At 49.0% G+C, this 16,223-nt stretch overlaps 1 protein-coding gene across 1 annotated transcript in view; it reads left to right on the forward strand.

Annotated features, from left to right (window-relative positions):
- LOC126253449 (tuftelin-interacting protein 11) overlaps window positions 1-16,223 on the forward strand; it is a 152,429-nt gene that overhangs the window by 125,615 nt on the left and 10,591 nt on the right. The window contains exons 10-13 of the mRNA XM_049954795.1: window positions 9,732-9,928; window positions 10,203-10,424; window positions 14,664-14,870; window positions 14,975-15,123. Of these exons, the coding sequence (XP_049810752.1) occupies window positions 9,732-9,928; window positions 10,203-10,424; window positions 14,664-14,870; window positions 14,975-15,123 (775 nt within the window). The remainder of the gene's footprint in view (window positions 1-9,731; window positions 9,929-10,202; window positions 10,425-14,663; window positions 14,871-14,974; window positions 15,124-16,223) is intronic.

Raw genomic sequence — 16,223 nt, forward strand, 5'->3', positions numbered from 1 at the left:
CCTCCCTCCTGACCTCCCCTCCCTCCCTCCTGACCTCCCCTCCCACCCTCCTGACCTCCCCTCCCTCCCTCCTGACCTCCCCTCCCTCCCTCCTGACCTCCCCTCCCTCCCTCCTGACCTCCCCTCCCTCCCTCCTGACCTCCCCTCCCTCCCTCCTGACCTCACCTCCCTCCCTCCTGACCTCCCCTCCCTCCCTCCTGACCTCACCTCCCTCCCTCCTGACCTCCCCTCCCTCCCTCCTGACCTCACCTCCCTCCCTCCTGACCTCCCCTCCCTCCCTCCTGACCTCCCCTCCCTCCCTCCTGACCTCCCCTCCCTCCCTCCTGACCTCCCCTCCCTCCTGACCTCCCCTCCCTCCTGACCTCCCCTCCCTCCTGACCTCCCCTCCCTCCTGACCTCCCCTCCCTCCCCTCCCTCCTGACCTCCCCTCCCTCCTGACCTCCCCTCCCTCCCTCCTGACCTCCCCTCCCTCCCTCCTGACTGCACCTCCCTCCCCTCCCTCCCTCCTGACCTCCCCTCCCCCCTCCCTCCTGACCTCCCCTCCCCCCCTCCCTCCTGACCTCCCCTCCCTCCTGACCTCCCCTCCCTCCCCTCCCTCCCCTCCCTCCTGACCTCCCCTCCCTCCCCTCCCTCCTGACCTCCCCTCCCTCCCCTCCCTCCTGACCTCCCCTCCCTCCACTCCCTCCTGACCTCACCTCCCTCCCTCCTGACCTCAACTCCCTCCCTCCTGACCTCACCTCCCTCCCTCCTGACCTCACCTCCCTCCCTCCTGACCTCACCTCCCTCCTTGACCTACCCTCCCTCCTTGACCTCCCCTCCCTCCTTGACCTACCCTCCCTCCTTGACCTCCCCTCCCTCCCGCCCTTCCCTCCCTCCTGACCTCCCCTCCCTCCCGCCCTTCCCTCCCTCCTGACCTCCCCTCCCTCCCGCCCTTCCCTCCCTCCCTCCCGGCCTTCCTTCCCTCGCTCGCTCGCTCCCTCCCGGCCTTCCTTCCCTCACTCGCTCCCTCCCGGCCTTCCTTCCTTCCCTCCCTCCCTCCCGGCCTTCCTTCCCTCCCTCCCTCCCTCCCGGCCTTCCTTCCTTCCCTCCCTCCCTCCTTCCATCCCTCCCTCCCGGCCTTCCTTCCTTCCCTCCCTCCCTCCTGGCCTTCCTTCCTTCCCTCCCTCCCGGCCTTCCTTCCTTCCCTCCCTCCCTCCCGGCCTTCCTTCCCTCCCTCCCTCCCTCCCGGCCTTCCTTCCCTCCCTCCCTCCCTCCCGGCCTTCCTTCCCTCCCTCCCTCCCTCCCTTCCTTCCTTCCCTCCCTCCCTCCCTCCCGGCCTTCCTTCCCTCCCTCCCTCCCTTCTCTCCCTCCCACTTGATCTTCCTTCCTGACTTTCCTCCCTTCCCTCCCTCCTGGCCTTCCTTCGCTCCCTCCTGGCCTTCCTTCCCTCCCTCCCTCCCTCCTGACTTCCCTCCCTCCCTCCTGACTTCCCTCCCTCCCTCCTGACTTCCCTCCCTCTCTCCTGACTTCCCTCCCTCTCTCCTGACTTCCCTCCCTCCCTCCTGACTTCCCTCCCTTCCGACCCTTCCTTCCTTCCTTCCTTCCCTCCTGACCTTCCTTCCTTCCTACCCTCCCTCCTTCCCTCCCTTTCTTCCTTCCCTCCCTCCTGGCCTTCCTGCCCTCCCTCCTGTCCCTTCCTTCCCTCCCTTCTGGCCTTCCTACCCTCCCTCCTGACCCTTCCTTCCTTCCTTCCTTCCCTCCTACCCTCCCTCCTGACCCTTCCTTCCTTCCCTCCCTCCCTCCTAACCCCTCGTTGCTACTAATTCTCCCTTTCCTCCTAATCCTTCCCCTCCTCGCAACAATTTTCCTTTTACCTCCTCCTTCCTCCTGACCTCCCTCCCCCCTCGTCCTCCTGACCTCCTCCCCCTCGTCCCTCCTGACCTCCTCCCCCTCGTCCTCCTGACCTCCTCCCCCTCGTCCTCCTGACCTCCTCCCCCTCGTCTCCTGACCTCCTCCCCCTCGTCCTCTGACCTCCTCCCCTCGTCTCCTGACCTCCTCCCCCTCGTCCTCCTGACCTCCTCCCCCTCGTCCTCCTGACCTCCTCCCCCTCGTCCTTCCTGACCTCCTCCCCCTCGTCCTCCTGACCTCCTCCCCCTCGTCCTCCTGACCTCCTCCCCCTCGTCCTCCTGACCTCCTCCCCTCGTCCTCCTGACCTCCTCCCCCTCGTCCTCCTGACCTCCTCCCCCTCGTCCTCCTGACCTCCTCCCCCTCGTCCTCCTGACCTCCTCCCCCTCGTCCTCCTGACCTCCTCCCCCTCGTCCTCCTGACCTCCTCCCCCTCGTCCTCCTGACCTCCTCCCCCTCGTCCTCCTGACCTCCTCCCCCTCGTCCTCCTGACCTCCTCCCCCTCGTCCTCCTGACTCGCCCTCCTCCTCGACCTCTCCTCGTCCTCCTGACCTCCTCCCCCTCGTCCTCCTGACCTCCTCCCCCTCGTCCTCCTGACCTCCTCCCCCCTCGTCCTCCTGACCTCCTCCCCCTCGTCCTCCTGACCTCCTCCCCCTCGTCCTCCTGACCTCCTCCCCCTCGTCCTCCTGACCTCCTCCCCCTCGTCCTCCTGACCTCCTCCCCCTCGTCCTCCTGACCTCCTCCCCCTCGTCCTCCTGACCTCCTCCCCCTCGTCCTCCTGACCTCCTCCCCCCTCGTCCTCCTGACCTCCTCCCCCTCGTCCTCCTGACCTCCTCCCCCTCGTCCTCCTGACCTCCTCCCCCTCGTCCTCCTGACCTCCTCCCCCTCGTCCTCCTGACCTCCTCCCCCTCGTCCTCCTGACCTCCTCCCCCTCGTCCTCCTGACCTCCTCCCCCTCGTCCTCCTGACCTCCTCCCCCTCGTCCTCCTGACCTCCTCCCCCTCGTCCTCTCCTGACCTCCTCCCCCTCGTCCTCCTGACCTCCTCCCCCTCGTCCTCCTGACCTCCTCCCCCTCGTCCTCCTGACCTCCTCCCCCTCGTCCTCCTGACCTCCTCCCCCTCGTCCTCCTGACCTCCTCCCCCTCGTCCTCCTGACCTCTCCCCCCTCGTCCTCCTGACCTCTCCCCCTCGTCCTCCTGACCTCCTCCCCCTCGTCCTCCTGACCTCCTCCCCTCGTCCTCCTGACCTCTCCCCCTCGTCCTCCTGACCTCCCCCCTCGTCGCTCCTGACCTCTCCCCCTCGTCCTCCTGACCTCCCCCCTCGTCCTCCTGACCTCCCCCCTCGTCCTCCTGACCTCCCCCCTCGTCCTCCTGACCTCTCCCCCTCGTCCTCCTGACCTCCCCCCTCGTCCTCCTGACCTCCCCCCTCGTCCTCCTGACCTCCCCCCTCGTCCTCCTGACCTCCCCCCTCGTCCTCCTGACCTCCCCCCTCGTCCTCCTGACCTCCCCCCCTCGTCCTCCTGACCTCCCCCCCTCGTCCTCCTGACCTCCCCCCCTCGTCCTCCTGACCTCCCCCCCTCGTCCTCCTGACCTCCCCCCTCGTCCTGACCTCCCCCCCTCGTCCTCCTGACCTCCCCCCCTCGTCCTCCTGACCTCCCCCCCTCGTCCTCCTGACCTCCCCCCCCTCGTCCTCCTGACCTCCCCCTCCTCGTCCTCCTGACCTCCCCCCCTCGTCCTCCTGACCTCCCCCCCTCGTCCTCCTGACCTCCCCCCCTCGTCCTCCTGACCTCCCCCCCTCGTCCTCCTGACCTCCCCCCTCGTCCTCCCGACCTCCCCCCCCGTCCTCCCGACCTCCCCCCCCGTCCTCCCGACCTCCCCCCCGTCCTCCCGACCTCCCCCCCCGTCCTCTCCGACCTCCCCCCCGTCCTCCCGACCACTCCCCCCGTCCTCCCGACCTCCCCCCCGTCCTCCCGACCTCCCCCTCCGTCCCTCCCGACCTCCCCCCCTCGTCCTCCCGACCTCCCCCCTCGTCCTCCCGACCTCCCCCCTCGTCCTCCCGACCTCCCCCCTCGTCCTCCCGACCTCCCCCCTCGTCCTCTCGACCTCCCCCCTCGTCCTCCCGACCTCCCCCTCGTCTCCCGACCTCCCCCCTCGTCCTCCCGACCTCCCCCCCTCGTCCTCACCGACCTCCCCCCTCGTCCCTCCCGACCTCCCCCCCTCGTCCTCCCGACCTCCCCCCCTCGTCCTCCCGACCTCCCCCCTCGTCCTCCCGACCTCCCCCCCTCGTCCTCCCGACCTCCCCCCTCGTCCTCCCGACCTCCCCCCCTCGTCCTCCCGACCTCCCCCCCCCCTCGTCCTCCCGACCTCCCCCCTCGTCCTCCCGACCTCCCCCCCTCGTCCTCCCGACCTCCCCCCTCGTCCTCCCGACCTCCCCCCCTCGTCCTCCTGACCTCCCCCCCTCGTCCTCCTGACCTCCCCCCCTCGTCCTCCTGACCTCCCCCTCGTCCTCCCCCCTCGTCCTCCTGACCTCCCCCCTCGTCCTCCTGACCTCCCCCCCTCGTCCTCCTGACCTCCCCCCTTCGTCCTCCTGACCTCCCCCTTCGTCCTCCTGACCTCCCCCCTCGTCCTCCTGACCCCCCCCCCTCCTTGTCTTCCTGACCCTCCCACTCCCCTAGTCCTGACCCTGTTATCTCATCCTTAATGCTACCTTCCCCATAACACTGGCTAAATTCTGGCTCTTTTCCAGCTTGAAACCCTGTCCCCAACCTTTATCGTTCCTTCCCTGCCAACTCCCCTCTCCTAATTGTCATACCCATCCCTCAGATGTTGACTCATCATGCCTTACACCTTCCTTTCTCCTTCCTCCCAGTCACCTTCCTTCCCCTTGTGCACCTTCTCCCTCCCTCAGCTAATGCTGCAGTAATTGTTTGTCTGTCCACTGCCCTTTTCTTTTTCATTTCAGTTAGGACATTACATTATCACATCAATGAATTGTTTGTTTGCTAAAGAAGGTGTATTTTCAGTGTGCGTGGTAGGTTTTGACTGCAGAGTCTTATCTTGAATGATGAGAAGCAACTCATGTTTCAAAGCAAATTTTTGTTTGTCACAGAATGCTCAGTGACCAGGCTTTGTATTTTTGCTATTGATGGCAGCTAAATGCATTATTTTTGGGTCCTCTGTGTTACAGATAAAATGATTTCTAATTCAATTTCCTGTATGACATGTCTGTGTCAACATTGGAAAAACTTATTTAGAAATTATTAATATTATTTGAAAGGCACATTTGGAAAAGGTAAGCGACCTCCAGCACCACATCTGTAAAATATTTCTTTCAAACTTATCTGCAAAGCTGTTCAGTGCTAGTTATTCACTTTTGCTATGTAGGGTGTTGTTAACTACTGTTAATTTGAAAATCTGTATTTATGGTAATTACTACAATCTCATCATATAAAATTACTATTATTTGTAAGAAGACAACATTGACTGCCTAAAGTTAATGCCAAAAAGGATTTTTTGAAAGAGCATGGCCAGTTCTTTCCCTAACTCGAATAGGGCTCTGTTTCTAACCATTTTGTCTTTAACCAGATTTTAAACACTAGTCTTAGTTCCTTTTGCAATGGCCAGTTTATTATATCGTAGTTTGCACCTTGAAGAAAGTGGCAGGAAAGTACTGTACTTGAATATTACTTTGATTCAAAAATTTTGAAGTAATTGACCTGAAAATACCACTAATTCAGAGGTAATGTAGTGGAGGTAGCAAGGAAGTGAATATAATAGTAAAGATCAATTGCTCCCATTATTCATTATTCAACTTATACTCCTGAAAATACATGCCTCATCCATTGAATTTAACACAGGCTGGCAAAATATTTCTTCCACGTGTTAACAGCAGTGTCTGTCTTGACACATGGCTGAGATTTATACACTCTTCACTTAATATTGGAACGAGTTATATGCATGTCATTTATTACAACTAACTTCCATTTGGTACATCCATGTGTCACTCATAATACATTTGTTAAAATTTTAGAGAGATTGACCAGGACTTACCTTCAGTAGGTGCAATTTTTAGTAGTGTTAACAGAAATACTTTGAAGTTGAAAGTAGTGGTCCTAGCTTTTGGACTGTTAGACTGTGTGTTATTCTTCTTCTTCTCCTTTTTTTTTTTTTTTAAAAAAAAAGACAGATTTGCTGGGGAAAAAGGGAAAAACAAGGGGTTCATTCAGACTGAGTGGAGTGTGATGCACCTTGTTACTGAAAAGAGACATAAAAGATGAAGGACAGAGTATATGTAGTCAAGAGAGCTCATTGGCAAAGACTCTATCATAGATGCTAGAAGAAACAGGGTGAGAAATAAATGTTGATTAAAAGAGGAACGAAACGGAAAAGCGAAAATAATAATGAGTGATTCTTCAGGCTTTGTTGGCTGATTTACAAGTTTCTTTTTTTTGCAGCTAAGTTGTCATTTACTCTTTCCACAATATTTTAACAACTTCCCTGTGGTCAATACAGCAAGATAAGATCCCCAACAGTTACAGTGCAGCTGCTTCACATGACAACTCTGACCAGTCATTTAACAAAGTTCTGTTTATGTTTCTATGGCAAAGTCTTGGGCAGCTAGTCAGTCTTACAGCAGCAGTTTGAAGTCTTTGGAGGAAACCTGGCAGCAGTGCTACTGTCATGGATCTTCTTTTGCCATATGAAGCTTTGTCAGAAGTTTAAGTGCAGATTTCATTACTCTCTGGACTCCAACCAAACTGTGAATACAACATGCCATGTGGTATCCTAGCAGTTGTTGCCAAAATCGTAAAGCAATCAAAAGAAATTCCAAACCAACTAAAAGACTATGCCAAAATGTGAAAAAGTTTAAGTTACTTATTAAGTTTGGTTAGAGTCTGTGTAGCAGGAAACGAAGTGTGCACTTGAGACATCATGAAGGTATCAAGGGAAATTGTTGAAGTATAGTGTAAAGAGAAAATGACAGCTTAAAACCCATAAACTTGTGATGCAACAGTAATGCAGCTGAGGAATAGGAAGAAACACAAAAATAGAGTGGAAGAGCTGGGGATAACTCTCTCTCGCTCTCTCTCTCTCTCTCTCTCTCTCTCTCTCTCTGTGTGTGTGTGTGTGTGTGTGTGTGTGTGTGTGTGTGTTATTGGAAAGGATAGGAGGATAGGAGAAAATAAATGATTAAAGAATGAGTGGATAATGAAATTTTACCTCGTAGGACAAGGGAGTGGATTTTGCTGGCATAACTAAAGTACAGGAGATTGAGATTATGAGATGGTGTGTTGGAGAAAAAGTTCTTACTTTTGCAATTTTGGGAAATTAATGCTGGGTGGGAGGAACGAATGGCCCTTGGGTGTAGCAGCCACTAAGGTTTTATCTGGAACATTTGTGATGTTAAAGGAGAAGAACACCTGAGAAAGATTAGTGATATATACACTCCTGGAAATTGAAATAAGAACACCGTGAATTCATTGTCCCAGGAAGGGGAAACTTTATTGACACATTCCTGGGGTCAGATACATCACATGATCACACTGACAGAACCACAGGCACATAGACACAGGCAACAGAGCATGCACAATGTCGGCATTAGTACAGTGTATATCCACCTTTCGCAGCAATGCAGGCTGCTATTCTCCCATGGAGACGATCGTAGAGATGCTGGATGTAGTCCTGTGGAACGGCTTGCCATGCCATTTCCACCTGGCGCCTCAGTTGGACCAGCGTTCGTGCTGGACGTGCAGACCGCGTGAGACGACGCTTCATCCAGTCCCAAACATGCTCAATGGGGGACAGATCCGGAGATCTTGCTGGCCAGGGTAGTTGACTTACACCTTCTAGAGCACGTTGGGTGGCACGGGATACATGCGGACGTGCATTGTCCTGTTGGAACAGCAGGTGCCCTTGCCGGTCTAGGAATGGTAGAACGATGGGTTCGATGACGGTTTGGATGTACCGTGCACTATTCAGTGTCCCCTCGACGATCACCAGTGGTGTACGGCCAGTGTAGGAGATCGCTCCCCACACCATGATGCCGGGTGTTGGCCCTGTGTGCCTCGGTCGTATGCAGTCCTGATTGTGGCGCTCACCTGCACGGCGCCAAACACGCATACGACCATCATTGGCACCAAGGCAGAAGCGACTCTCATCGCTGAAGACGACACGTCTCCATTCGTCCCTCCATTCACGCCTGTCGCGACACCACTGGAGGCGGGCTGCACGATGTTGGGGCGTGAGCGGAAGATGGCCTAACGGTGTGCGGGACCGTAGCCCAGCTTCATGGAGACGGTTGCGAATGGTCCTCGCCGGTACCCCAGGAGCAGCAGTGTCCCTAATTTGCTGGGAAGTGGCGGTGCGGTCCCCTACGGCACTGCGTAGGATCCTACGGTCTTGGCGTGCATCCGTGCGTCGCTGCGGTCCGGTCCCAGGTCGACGGGCACGTGCACCTTCCGCCGACCACTGGCGACAACATCGATGTACTGTGGAGACCTCACGCCCCACGTGTTGAGCAATTCGGCGGTACGTCCACCCGGCCTCCTGCATGCCCACTATACGCCCTCGCTCAAAGTCCGTCAACTGCACATACGGTTCACGTCCACGCTGTCGCGGCATGCTACCAGTGTTAAAGACTGTGATGGAGCTCCGTATGCCACGGCAAACTGGCTGACACTGACGGCGGTGGTGCACAAATGCTGCGCAGCTAGCGCCATTCGACGGCCAACACCGCGGTTCCTGGTGTGTCAGCTGTGCCGTGCGTGTGATCATTGCTTGTACAGCCGTCTCGCCCTGTCCGGGGCAAGTATGGTGGGTCTGACACACCGGTGTCAATGTGTTCTTTTTTCCATTTCCAGGAGTGTATGTTGGGAATTGGTGTTGTTGGGAAATACATTTACAATTGGACATGTAGGATTTAGGAAAGTGGGCATTTGTTATGTGAGAGGGGAGTCAGTAATTGGAGGTACTATAGTTTCTTCATTGGTTTGATGTATTCTGAGAATAGAATGGAAGCCTCTTTGAGATGGAGGTTAACATCCAATGAGGTATTATGACCAGATAAATTAAAGTTTCCCCCTCTCCCTCTCTCTCTTACTTCTCACTATGTTTTTCCTTCCTCTCTGAACTGAAGCTGACACAGTGTTTATCAGTGTGCTATCATTGACATCATACTCAATCTATAGCTTGCTGTTTGCCTTCACCTATACCTATCCTGGTAGCAGGTGGACTACTTCCCAGTCTTTGTGAGCAGCAGCAGCCCCCCCCCCCCCCTCCTTATTCTCATGCCTTGCCCCTTCCACCTCTTTTTCCAGCTTTCCTCTATCAATCCTTTTCTTCCTCCCTGAAGTTCCAGTAGCTAGACTCTACTTTGTTTTTGTTGGGGTTTCTAAAAATTGCACCTCCTGAAGGTAACTTTATTTTTACTTCAGCTAATTTTTTTTTAGCTGATATTAGATTACAATTTTATGATGCTAAATGTTGTTAAATGGTGACCTGTTAAATAAATAGATCAACTTTCATTCCTGAGGCACTGGATTAACATGTAACGTGCTGCAGCAAGCAGTTTGATGCCGGTTGTGTCTCAGCTAAATCTAGGTCACCTTACAAAGAGAATTTTCAGAACTGTACGTCCCAGGCAGTTTTTCCCCAAGTGCTGTTCATATGTAGTCAGTGAGTGGTGGACATAGATTAATGAATATTTTTTTTTTGAAGCTATTGTTATTCAGTATAATAAAATTCTACCACATTAGTGTTAATTGTTGATCTTTAAATTTGTTAACTTTTTCAATGCTTCAGTAAGCAGATTATGTATTTCTTATTCTTTCATTGTGAATACTTTGTTGACAGCACATGGAATTGTCGAGACTGTGAACCTGTCATCAATCTCCTGGAACTCTGGCTGCCACTGTTGCCAACTTGGGTCTTGGAAAATATCAGAGAGCAGCTAGTTTTGCCTCGTATTCAACGGGAAGTGGAAGAATGGAATCCTGTTACTGATACTGTCCCTATACATGCATGGATACATCCATGGCTGCCATTGCTTGGTATGTAAGTTCACATTGATATAACTGGATCACGATACAGGTACACTTACTGTACTTTTCAGTTTTACTGCTAAATCACCTTCTCTTCAAATAGTACAGTAATTTTATTTCTTTAATTTGTTCATGAAAAATGAGTCTCTCACTTTTAATGCAGTTTTGAAAAGGGTTTGAATTCTCTTTCCTGTTTAAAGAAATTTGTGTATAGTGATGCTTAAATATTCACTCATCATTTTATTGTGTTAGAGATATTATATTCCTTTTATTTTCGCTGCAGGGCATCGTATGGATTCTACTGTGTTCCCTGTCATTCGTAGTAAGCTGAGCAAAGCATTAGTAAATTGGCATCCTTCAGATCATTCTGCAAGGTTGATGCTGCAGTCCTGGAATGCTGTTTTTCCTCGTGGTGATATGGAAGCTTTCCTAGTGCATAATATACTGCCAAAATTGCAGTTAGCATTACAAGAAATGACTATCAATCCACAACAGCAGCAGTACGGTGAGTTGATTTTATAGAGTTTCCTTTTATAAAAATATTAAAATAGCAGTAACATGAAGATACTTAATGCAAGTCTGTCCTGTTTTAATCATGGCAGCATGATTTTAACATGTAGCATTGGTCTATCAGATTAGGAGACCTAGCAGTGCATAGCTGCCTAATCTTTCATTTGCCGCACTATGTTATGTGGAGAACTCTGAGTCATGGCACCAAGTTTAACCTTCTTCTTTTTATTCTCATCCATGATAGTGATATTATCTACATAGGTTGAAGGGTATAGTATTAAAGGACTTCCAGTAAGTGCTGGACCGTAGAGTAATGTGATTGAATGTTAGACTTCACAATGACAACATTTGCTGGGATACCCTAAATTGTGAATATTTTCTTTTGTTTTAAAAAAGGAATTAAATAACCTCTATTAGACATCACACTTCAAAATGTTGAAAATGAGCTCGCATTAGGTTGGTGCATACGTTCATAGTGTTTTTGTTTTGCAATGTTAGTATTCCAATCAGTGTGTTTGTTTATCAATTGTCATTTTTTTATTGGTAGTTCATTGTTGCTATTTGAGTTTACGTATTGTCAATTAGAGATAGTGAGTGGAGCTGTGGACACTAGAAAATGGAGTGCCAAGTGAAGAAATCAGAACATTTCCAACATCTTTTTTCTGTTTGAGTTCGTTAGTGGGGTGACAGCAGTGGAGGCAGCCAGAAACATGTGCACCATTTATGAGGATTATGCCATTCTGCAACGCATGGCAAGAAAATGATTTTCTCAATTTAAGGAGGAAGACCTTCGTGGTTTGATGACGATTGTTTAAGTGCATTAATCCACAATTATCCATGTCAGTGCACTCGAGAGCTGTTAGATTTGATGAACTGTGACCATTGCACCATCATGCGAAATTTGCATGCATTGGGTAAGGTTCAAAAATCCGGTGCGTGCTCTAAGCCAAAATAACAAGAATCAGCAGTTGGACATATATGCAGCTGTGCTTGCTCGTTATCAGTTGGCTAGTGAACTACACTGACGATTCCTATCCTGCATCGACACTGGTGACGAGAAATTGTGTCTTTATGCTAAAATAAGGACTGCTGACAAAGGCCTTAATGGCCGAAAGCTATAATTGTGTGAATCTTTTTATTTTGCCTATCGCGACTCGGCATCTCTGCTATATAGTTAGTGGCAACTTTTCTTCTCTGGTATTGTTATTGACCATATCCGCTGTAAGATTTGCTCTTTGCACCCTTCTACCACCAATCTTTACTAATGTTTAAGTGGAGAACATATTCTATCAAAGTGAGAGCCACTTGTATACCTGCTATTACGTAAACACTGTTCGGCCTTTTATGTCTCCATGATTACCACCATGTTATCAGTTAGGATGAATGGGCATAGTTGGAGGGTATGTACTAGCAACACACAGTATCCTGTTGCAGAGCATGCTCAACAGTTTGACAGTCATCCTCGGTGCCTGTTTCACTACGTTCGCCCTCTGGATTCTTACCCCAGACAACAGTTTCTCTGAACTCTGAAGTTGGGAGCTGGCGTTATAACATGTCCTTAGTTCTTGTCACCCAAATAGCCTTAATTCACGTTTATTTATTCAGTCTCAGCATTTCTTCACAGTAACTATTCCTTTCTTCACTCCCGTTTAATTTTCTATATCTTTCATTTTCTGACCTGCCCATTTTTCCACTTTCACCCCACCCTCCCCCACTCCCCTCCAACCTCTTATCACATAAAATGCTCTTAGCTTTCCAGTCTTATCAACTCGTCCACGATGTTTTGGCGGAAATCTCTGTCTTGGGTATTACCCTACCTTCCATGTTTAAGACCCCACGTTTTCAAATCTCGTCCGGTGCAGTCCCCAACAATCACTCTTTCCTTCTCATCACATCTAGTAGATATCCCCCAACCTGGGATTCAGCATGATTTTTCCGAACTCTCCCTGTGTCCTGAACCTCAGCAGTTCTTTTCCTTCACCCACCTTTTTCCCTTCTACCAGGAGGAGGAGCCACGCTCCGAAAGCTTGCATATTTAGTGAGTGGATTATTTTTGTCTATGCAGTTCCATTATATTTTCAAAAAAATGATTACTTTTGAGGATAATAAGCGGATAGACTTAGAGAAGGGCAGCCAACTATCTGAGCTTCTGTATATGCTTCTTTTTATGTGTTCTCCATTCTGTTTGGTGTGATCGTGCTTTTAATGGCTTGGTTTATTTGTTCAATATTTTGATTCTTTGATGCACGTGTAACTATAGTTATCTTGCAGCTGATAGGGCATGGAATATTGAATGATGTGACAAAATGATTGAGAGAATTTGTATTTTGGAGAAGCATGACTCAAATCTGAAGTCTTGCAATTCTGATTAAAGTTGTTTGGGATAACCTAAATCATACAATTTGTCAACCTCTTCCTATTGTCTAACTGGATGAATCCTTTATTTCTTATTGTTGGTGGCAGTTGGTGGCAGTACATTGAGACTAGAAATGACAGTTGCAAAAGAAAACCAGGTGGTCTGTCTACACCTGACCAGACCATTAACGATAAAATGAAAATAGGTTGCCTGCACAAATAACTACGCTTTGCCATTGAAGCAGCAGTGAGGAATCATATTGGCAAAGAGATATTTAAGGAAGAAATGTAGAAATTAGATAGTTGTGTGGATGATTCGAAAAGAATCTCTCACACATCTGAATGACAGAAAAGTTGAGCAGTAAACAATGTGTTGGAGGGAAGTAGCCTTAACTAACAAAATGTGTCAGCTTAAGTTTCTGTTATGTAAGAAGCTTAGCTTGATGTTTATTAGAAGATAATACTTTCCAGTTGTAGACCTTACATGCAGTTACTGATCTGTTCTCCCTTCATTCCTTTCAGTTTCATTCAGTTCACTTCAAGTAAATTTTTGTGTCACTGATTCTGCTCTTTCGTGCCAATGACTGCAACTCTTCACGGCTCCATGATCCAAAGTGGCATTTGCCATTCTTAAGATTGCCATCTCTTGTGATTTCCTTTTAATTCATATTCTTCCAACTACTTTAGAATTTTATTCTCTGGCATTCACTTGTTCGTATTTGGTGATCTTAGAATGACAAAATTTTGTCTGTTGGTAGTATTTCATTGCCGGTTACCCTGCTGCACATTCATGCTATACATTATTTTACTTGTAATTTAGGGGAAGTTTTCACTTAATAGTGTAATTGTCGTTTTTCTGACATGCCTTTCTCTCATTTGCTGGATGAAGGAACATCTGCTTCTGATGACTAATTCTTGTCACCATCTTAACAGTTTCAGAAATCATTACTTCTCACATTCATTAGTTAATGGATGTGAGTGCAGCAGTATTCTTCATCCACAGCAAAAAACAAACACATTATTATTTGTAAGTGTTGTTTCTTTCCTATCCTAATATATACTTTATATATGAGGGTTGCCCAGAAAGTAATGCACCGCATTTTTTTTCTCAGACAAAAACAATGCTCCGAATGCGAAACATGAAGTACGTATTATTTGAAGTCTCCTGAGTGAGTACGCCAAGTTTCCGTCACTTCCAACAGATAGAGTGGCTGCAGGACAGTTTCAAAATAGCATCTATAGGCGATGTATGTTACAAGGAACATGCCATCATTGAATCTCTCACTGCAGAGAAAGGAAACTGTGAGGAGTATTCACAAATGCTTGTGCAAGTCTATGGAGCATCTGCTGTTGACACAAGTACAGTTAGTCACTGGGCACGGAGGGTGAAGTCGTCAAAAGGCAGTTCGGTGGAGCGTCACGATTTTCAGAGGTCAGGGAGACCATCCACGGTTATCACAACTGACAGCCCTGACCTAGCTGCCTTGGACTTCCTCTTGTTTGGGCCATTAAAGGATGCTGTTCGTGGAAGACTTTTGAGGATGATGGTGAGGTGATTCACACAGTGAAGCACTGGCTCCACCACCAGACAAGGATTGGTACCAACTGGGCATACACTCTCTTGTTACGTACACTCCATAGTTTCACGCTGGAAGAAGGCTATAGAACAGGATGGAGGTTACGTGGAAAAACAGGGTGTGTACCTAAGACACCATTCTTTTGTGCATGTAATTCTCATTATATTCAATAAAGAAGAAAAAAAATGTGGTGCATTACCTTCTGGGCAACCCTCGTATGCCACGCACGTGTTATGTGCTCTTTGACGGTTCTGTTACTAATCTCATTTAACTTTATTATGTATTTTTGAATTGTTTCTCAGATCAGTGGAAATGGGTCATGGACTGGCAAGATCTAATACCAACACACACGATGGCCACCCTGCTGGAGCGATTTTTCTTTCCAAAGTGGCTGCAGATACTGACATTGTGGTTGAGCCATAATCCAAATTATGAAGAAGTGACGAACTGGTACACTGACTGGAAAGGCATGTTATCTGAGAATTTACTTATACAGCCTGGAATTCAGGGTAAGTCCCAGATGCTAGCATTGTGAATCAATGCTTTACTTAGTTTTTACCTATTCAGCAGGATTTGCCAGTAAGGAAGTATGTTTCTTTCCATATCCCTGTAGAACAGTTTAGGAGAGCACTGGAGATGATGAACAGAGCAGTATCAATGCAGTCGCAACCATCATCCCAGCCAGGTGCTGTAGAATCTGTCTCGTACCTCACCAACATCGAACAGACCCCTGCTGCTCAGCGTGGGAAGGAACGGATGGAGGTTTGTGTCATATAATTGATACATTTATTAATATTTTACATACCAGAGCTATAATATTTATCTATCTGTGGAACCTGGTGTATTTTAGAAAAGAATAATGTTTCTCATAAAAAGTAAGAGGAATATTGCATAGTGTTGTTTTCTCTCCCTTATCTTACTTATTTATTTAAAACCTCTCCCCTTAGTTTCTCCCTCATTATGTTTCCAAATCCTTAGTATGTAGGGCTGTTGAGCTGACGATTACCTGAGCATTGTAATTGAAAAATGTAATGTATTCCCTGTTAGTAACTTGGGAGTGCCATGATAGTTGCAGCTTGGTGTCAGTCATTATACTATCATTAAAATAATGCAGTAAATTTCAAACACACAAAGAGAGAACATTCTGTTAACATAAAATAGAGCCTAAAATAAATTATTACCACTTTTTTTCTTTGGAATAGTGTAGGCTTTAGTCCTCCCTTTGGATCTCTAGGAAGGAAGTGCCAAGGGAGGGGGCAAACATGAGGAAACAATTGAATAACCAATGAAAGGCTAATATTCTATGTTTGGGAGTGTGGTATGTTAGAAGTTTGAAAAAGAAGGAATTTTGATCAGATGAGTATAAGGTAATATAAACAGCAACATAAAATGGTGTAATGCGGGCAAAATTTGCCATGAATAGTAAGGGCAAAGAGTGTGTTACTGTGAACAGTTCAGTGATAGGATTCTTCTCATCAGAATCGACAGCGAAGCAGTGCCCCAAGATGACCTGTAGTGGAGTAAGCAATGGAAGAAAGATAGGAGAGTATGGACTCAGGAATAGAAATGGGAGAGGAGAAAGACTAATTGAGTTCCACAGTAAATTTCAACTTGTAATAGTGAATTCACTGTTCAAGTATCACAAGAGGAGAAGTTACACTTGGAAAAAGGACTGGAGACATGGAAAGATACCAACTGGATTCAGTGTGTAAAGTAGTGGGATGCTGAAGTAGTGAGGACTGATGAGGAGCTTTTGAAGTTTGTTAAGACTGTAGATAATGCGACAGTGAATACTATAGTAGGCAGTTCAATCGAAGAGGAATAGATGTCTAAAAATCGTAATCTTAGAATAGAAAGTGGAC

Source organism: Schistocerca nitens, chromosome 4, assembly GCF_023898315.1.
Source record: "Schistocerca nitens isolate TAMUIC-IGC-003100 chromosome 4, iqSchNite1.1, whole genome shotgun sequence".
Taxonomy (NCBI): Eukaryota; Metazoa; Arthropoda; class Insecta; order Orthoptera; family Acrididae; genus Schistocerca; species Schistocerca nitens.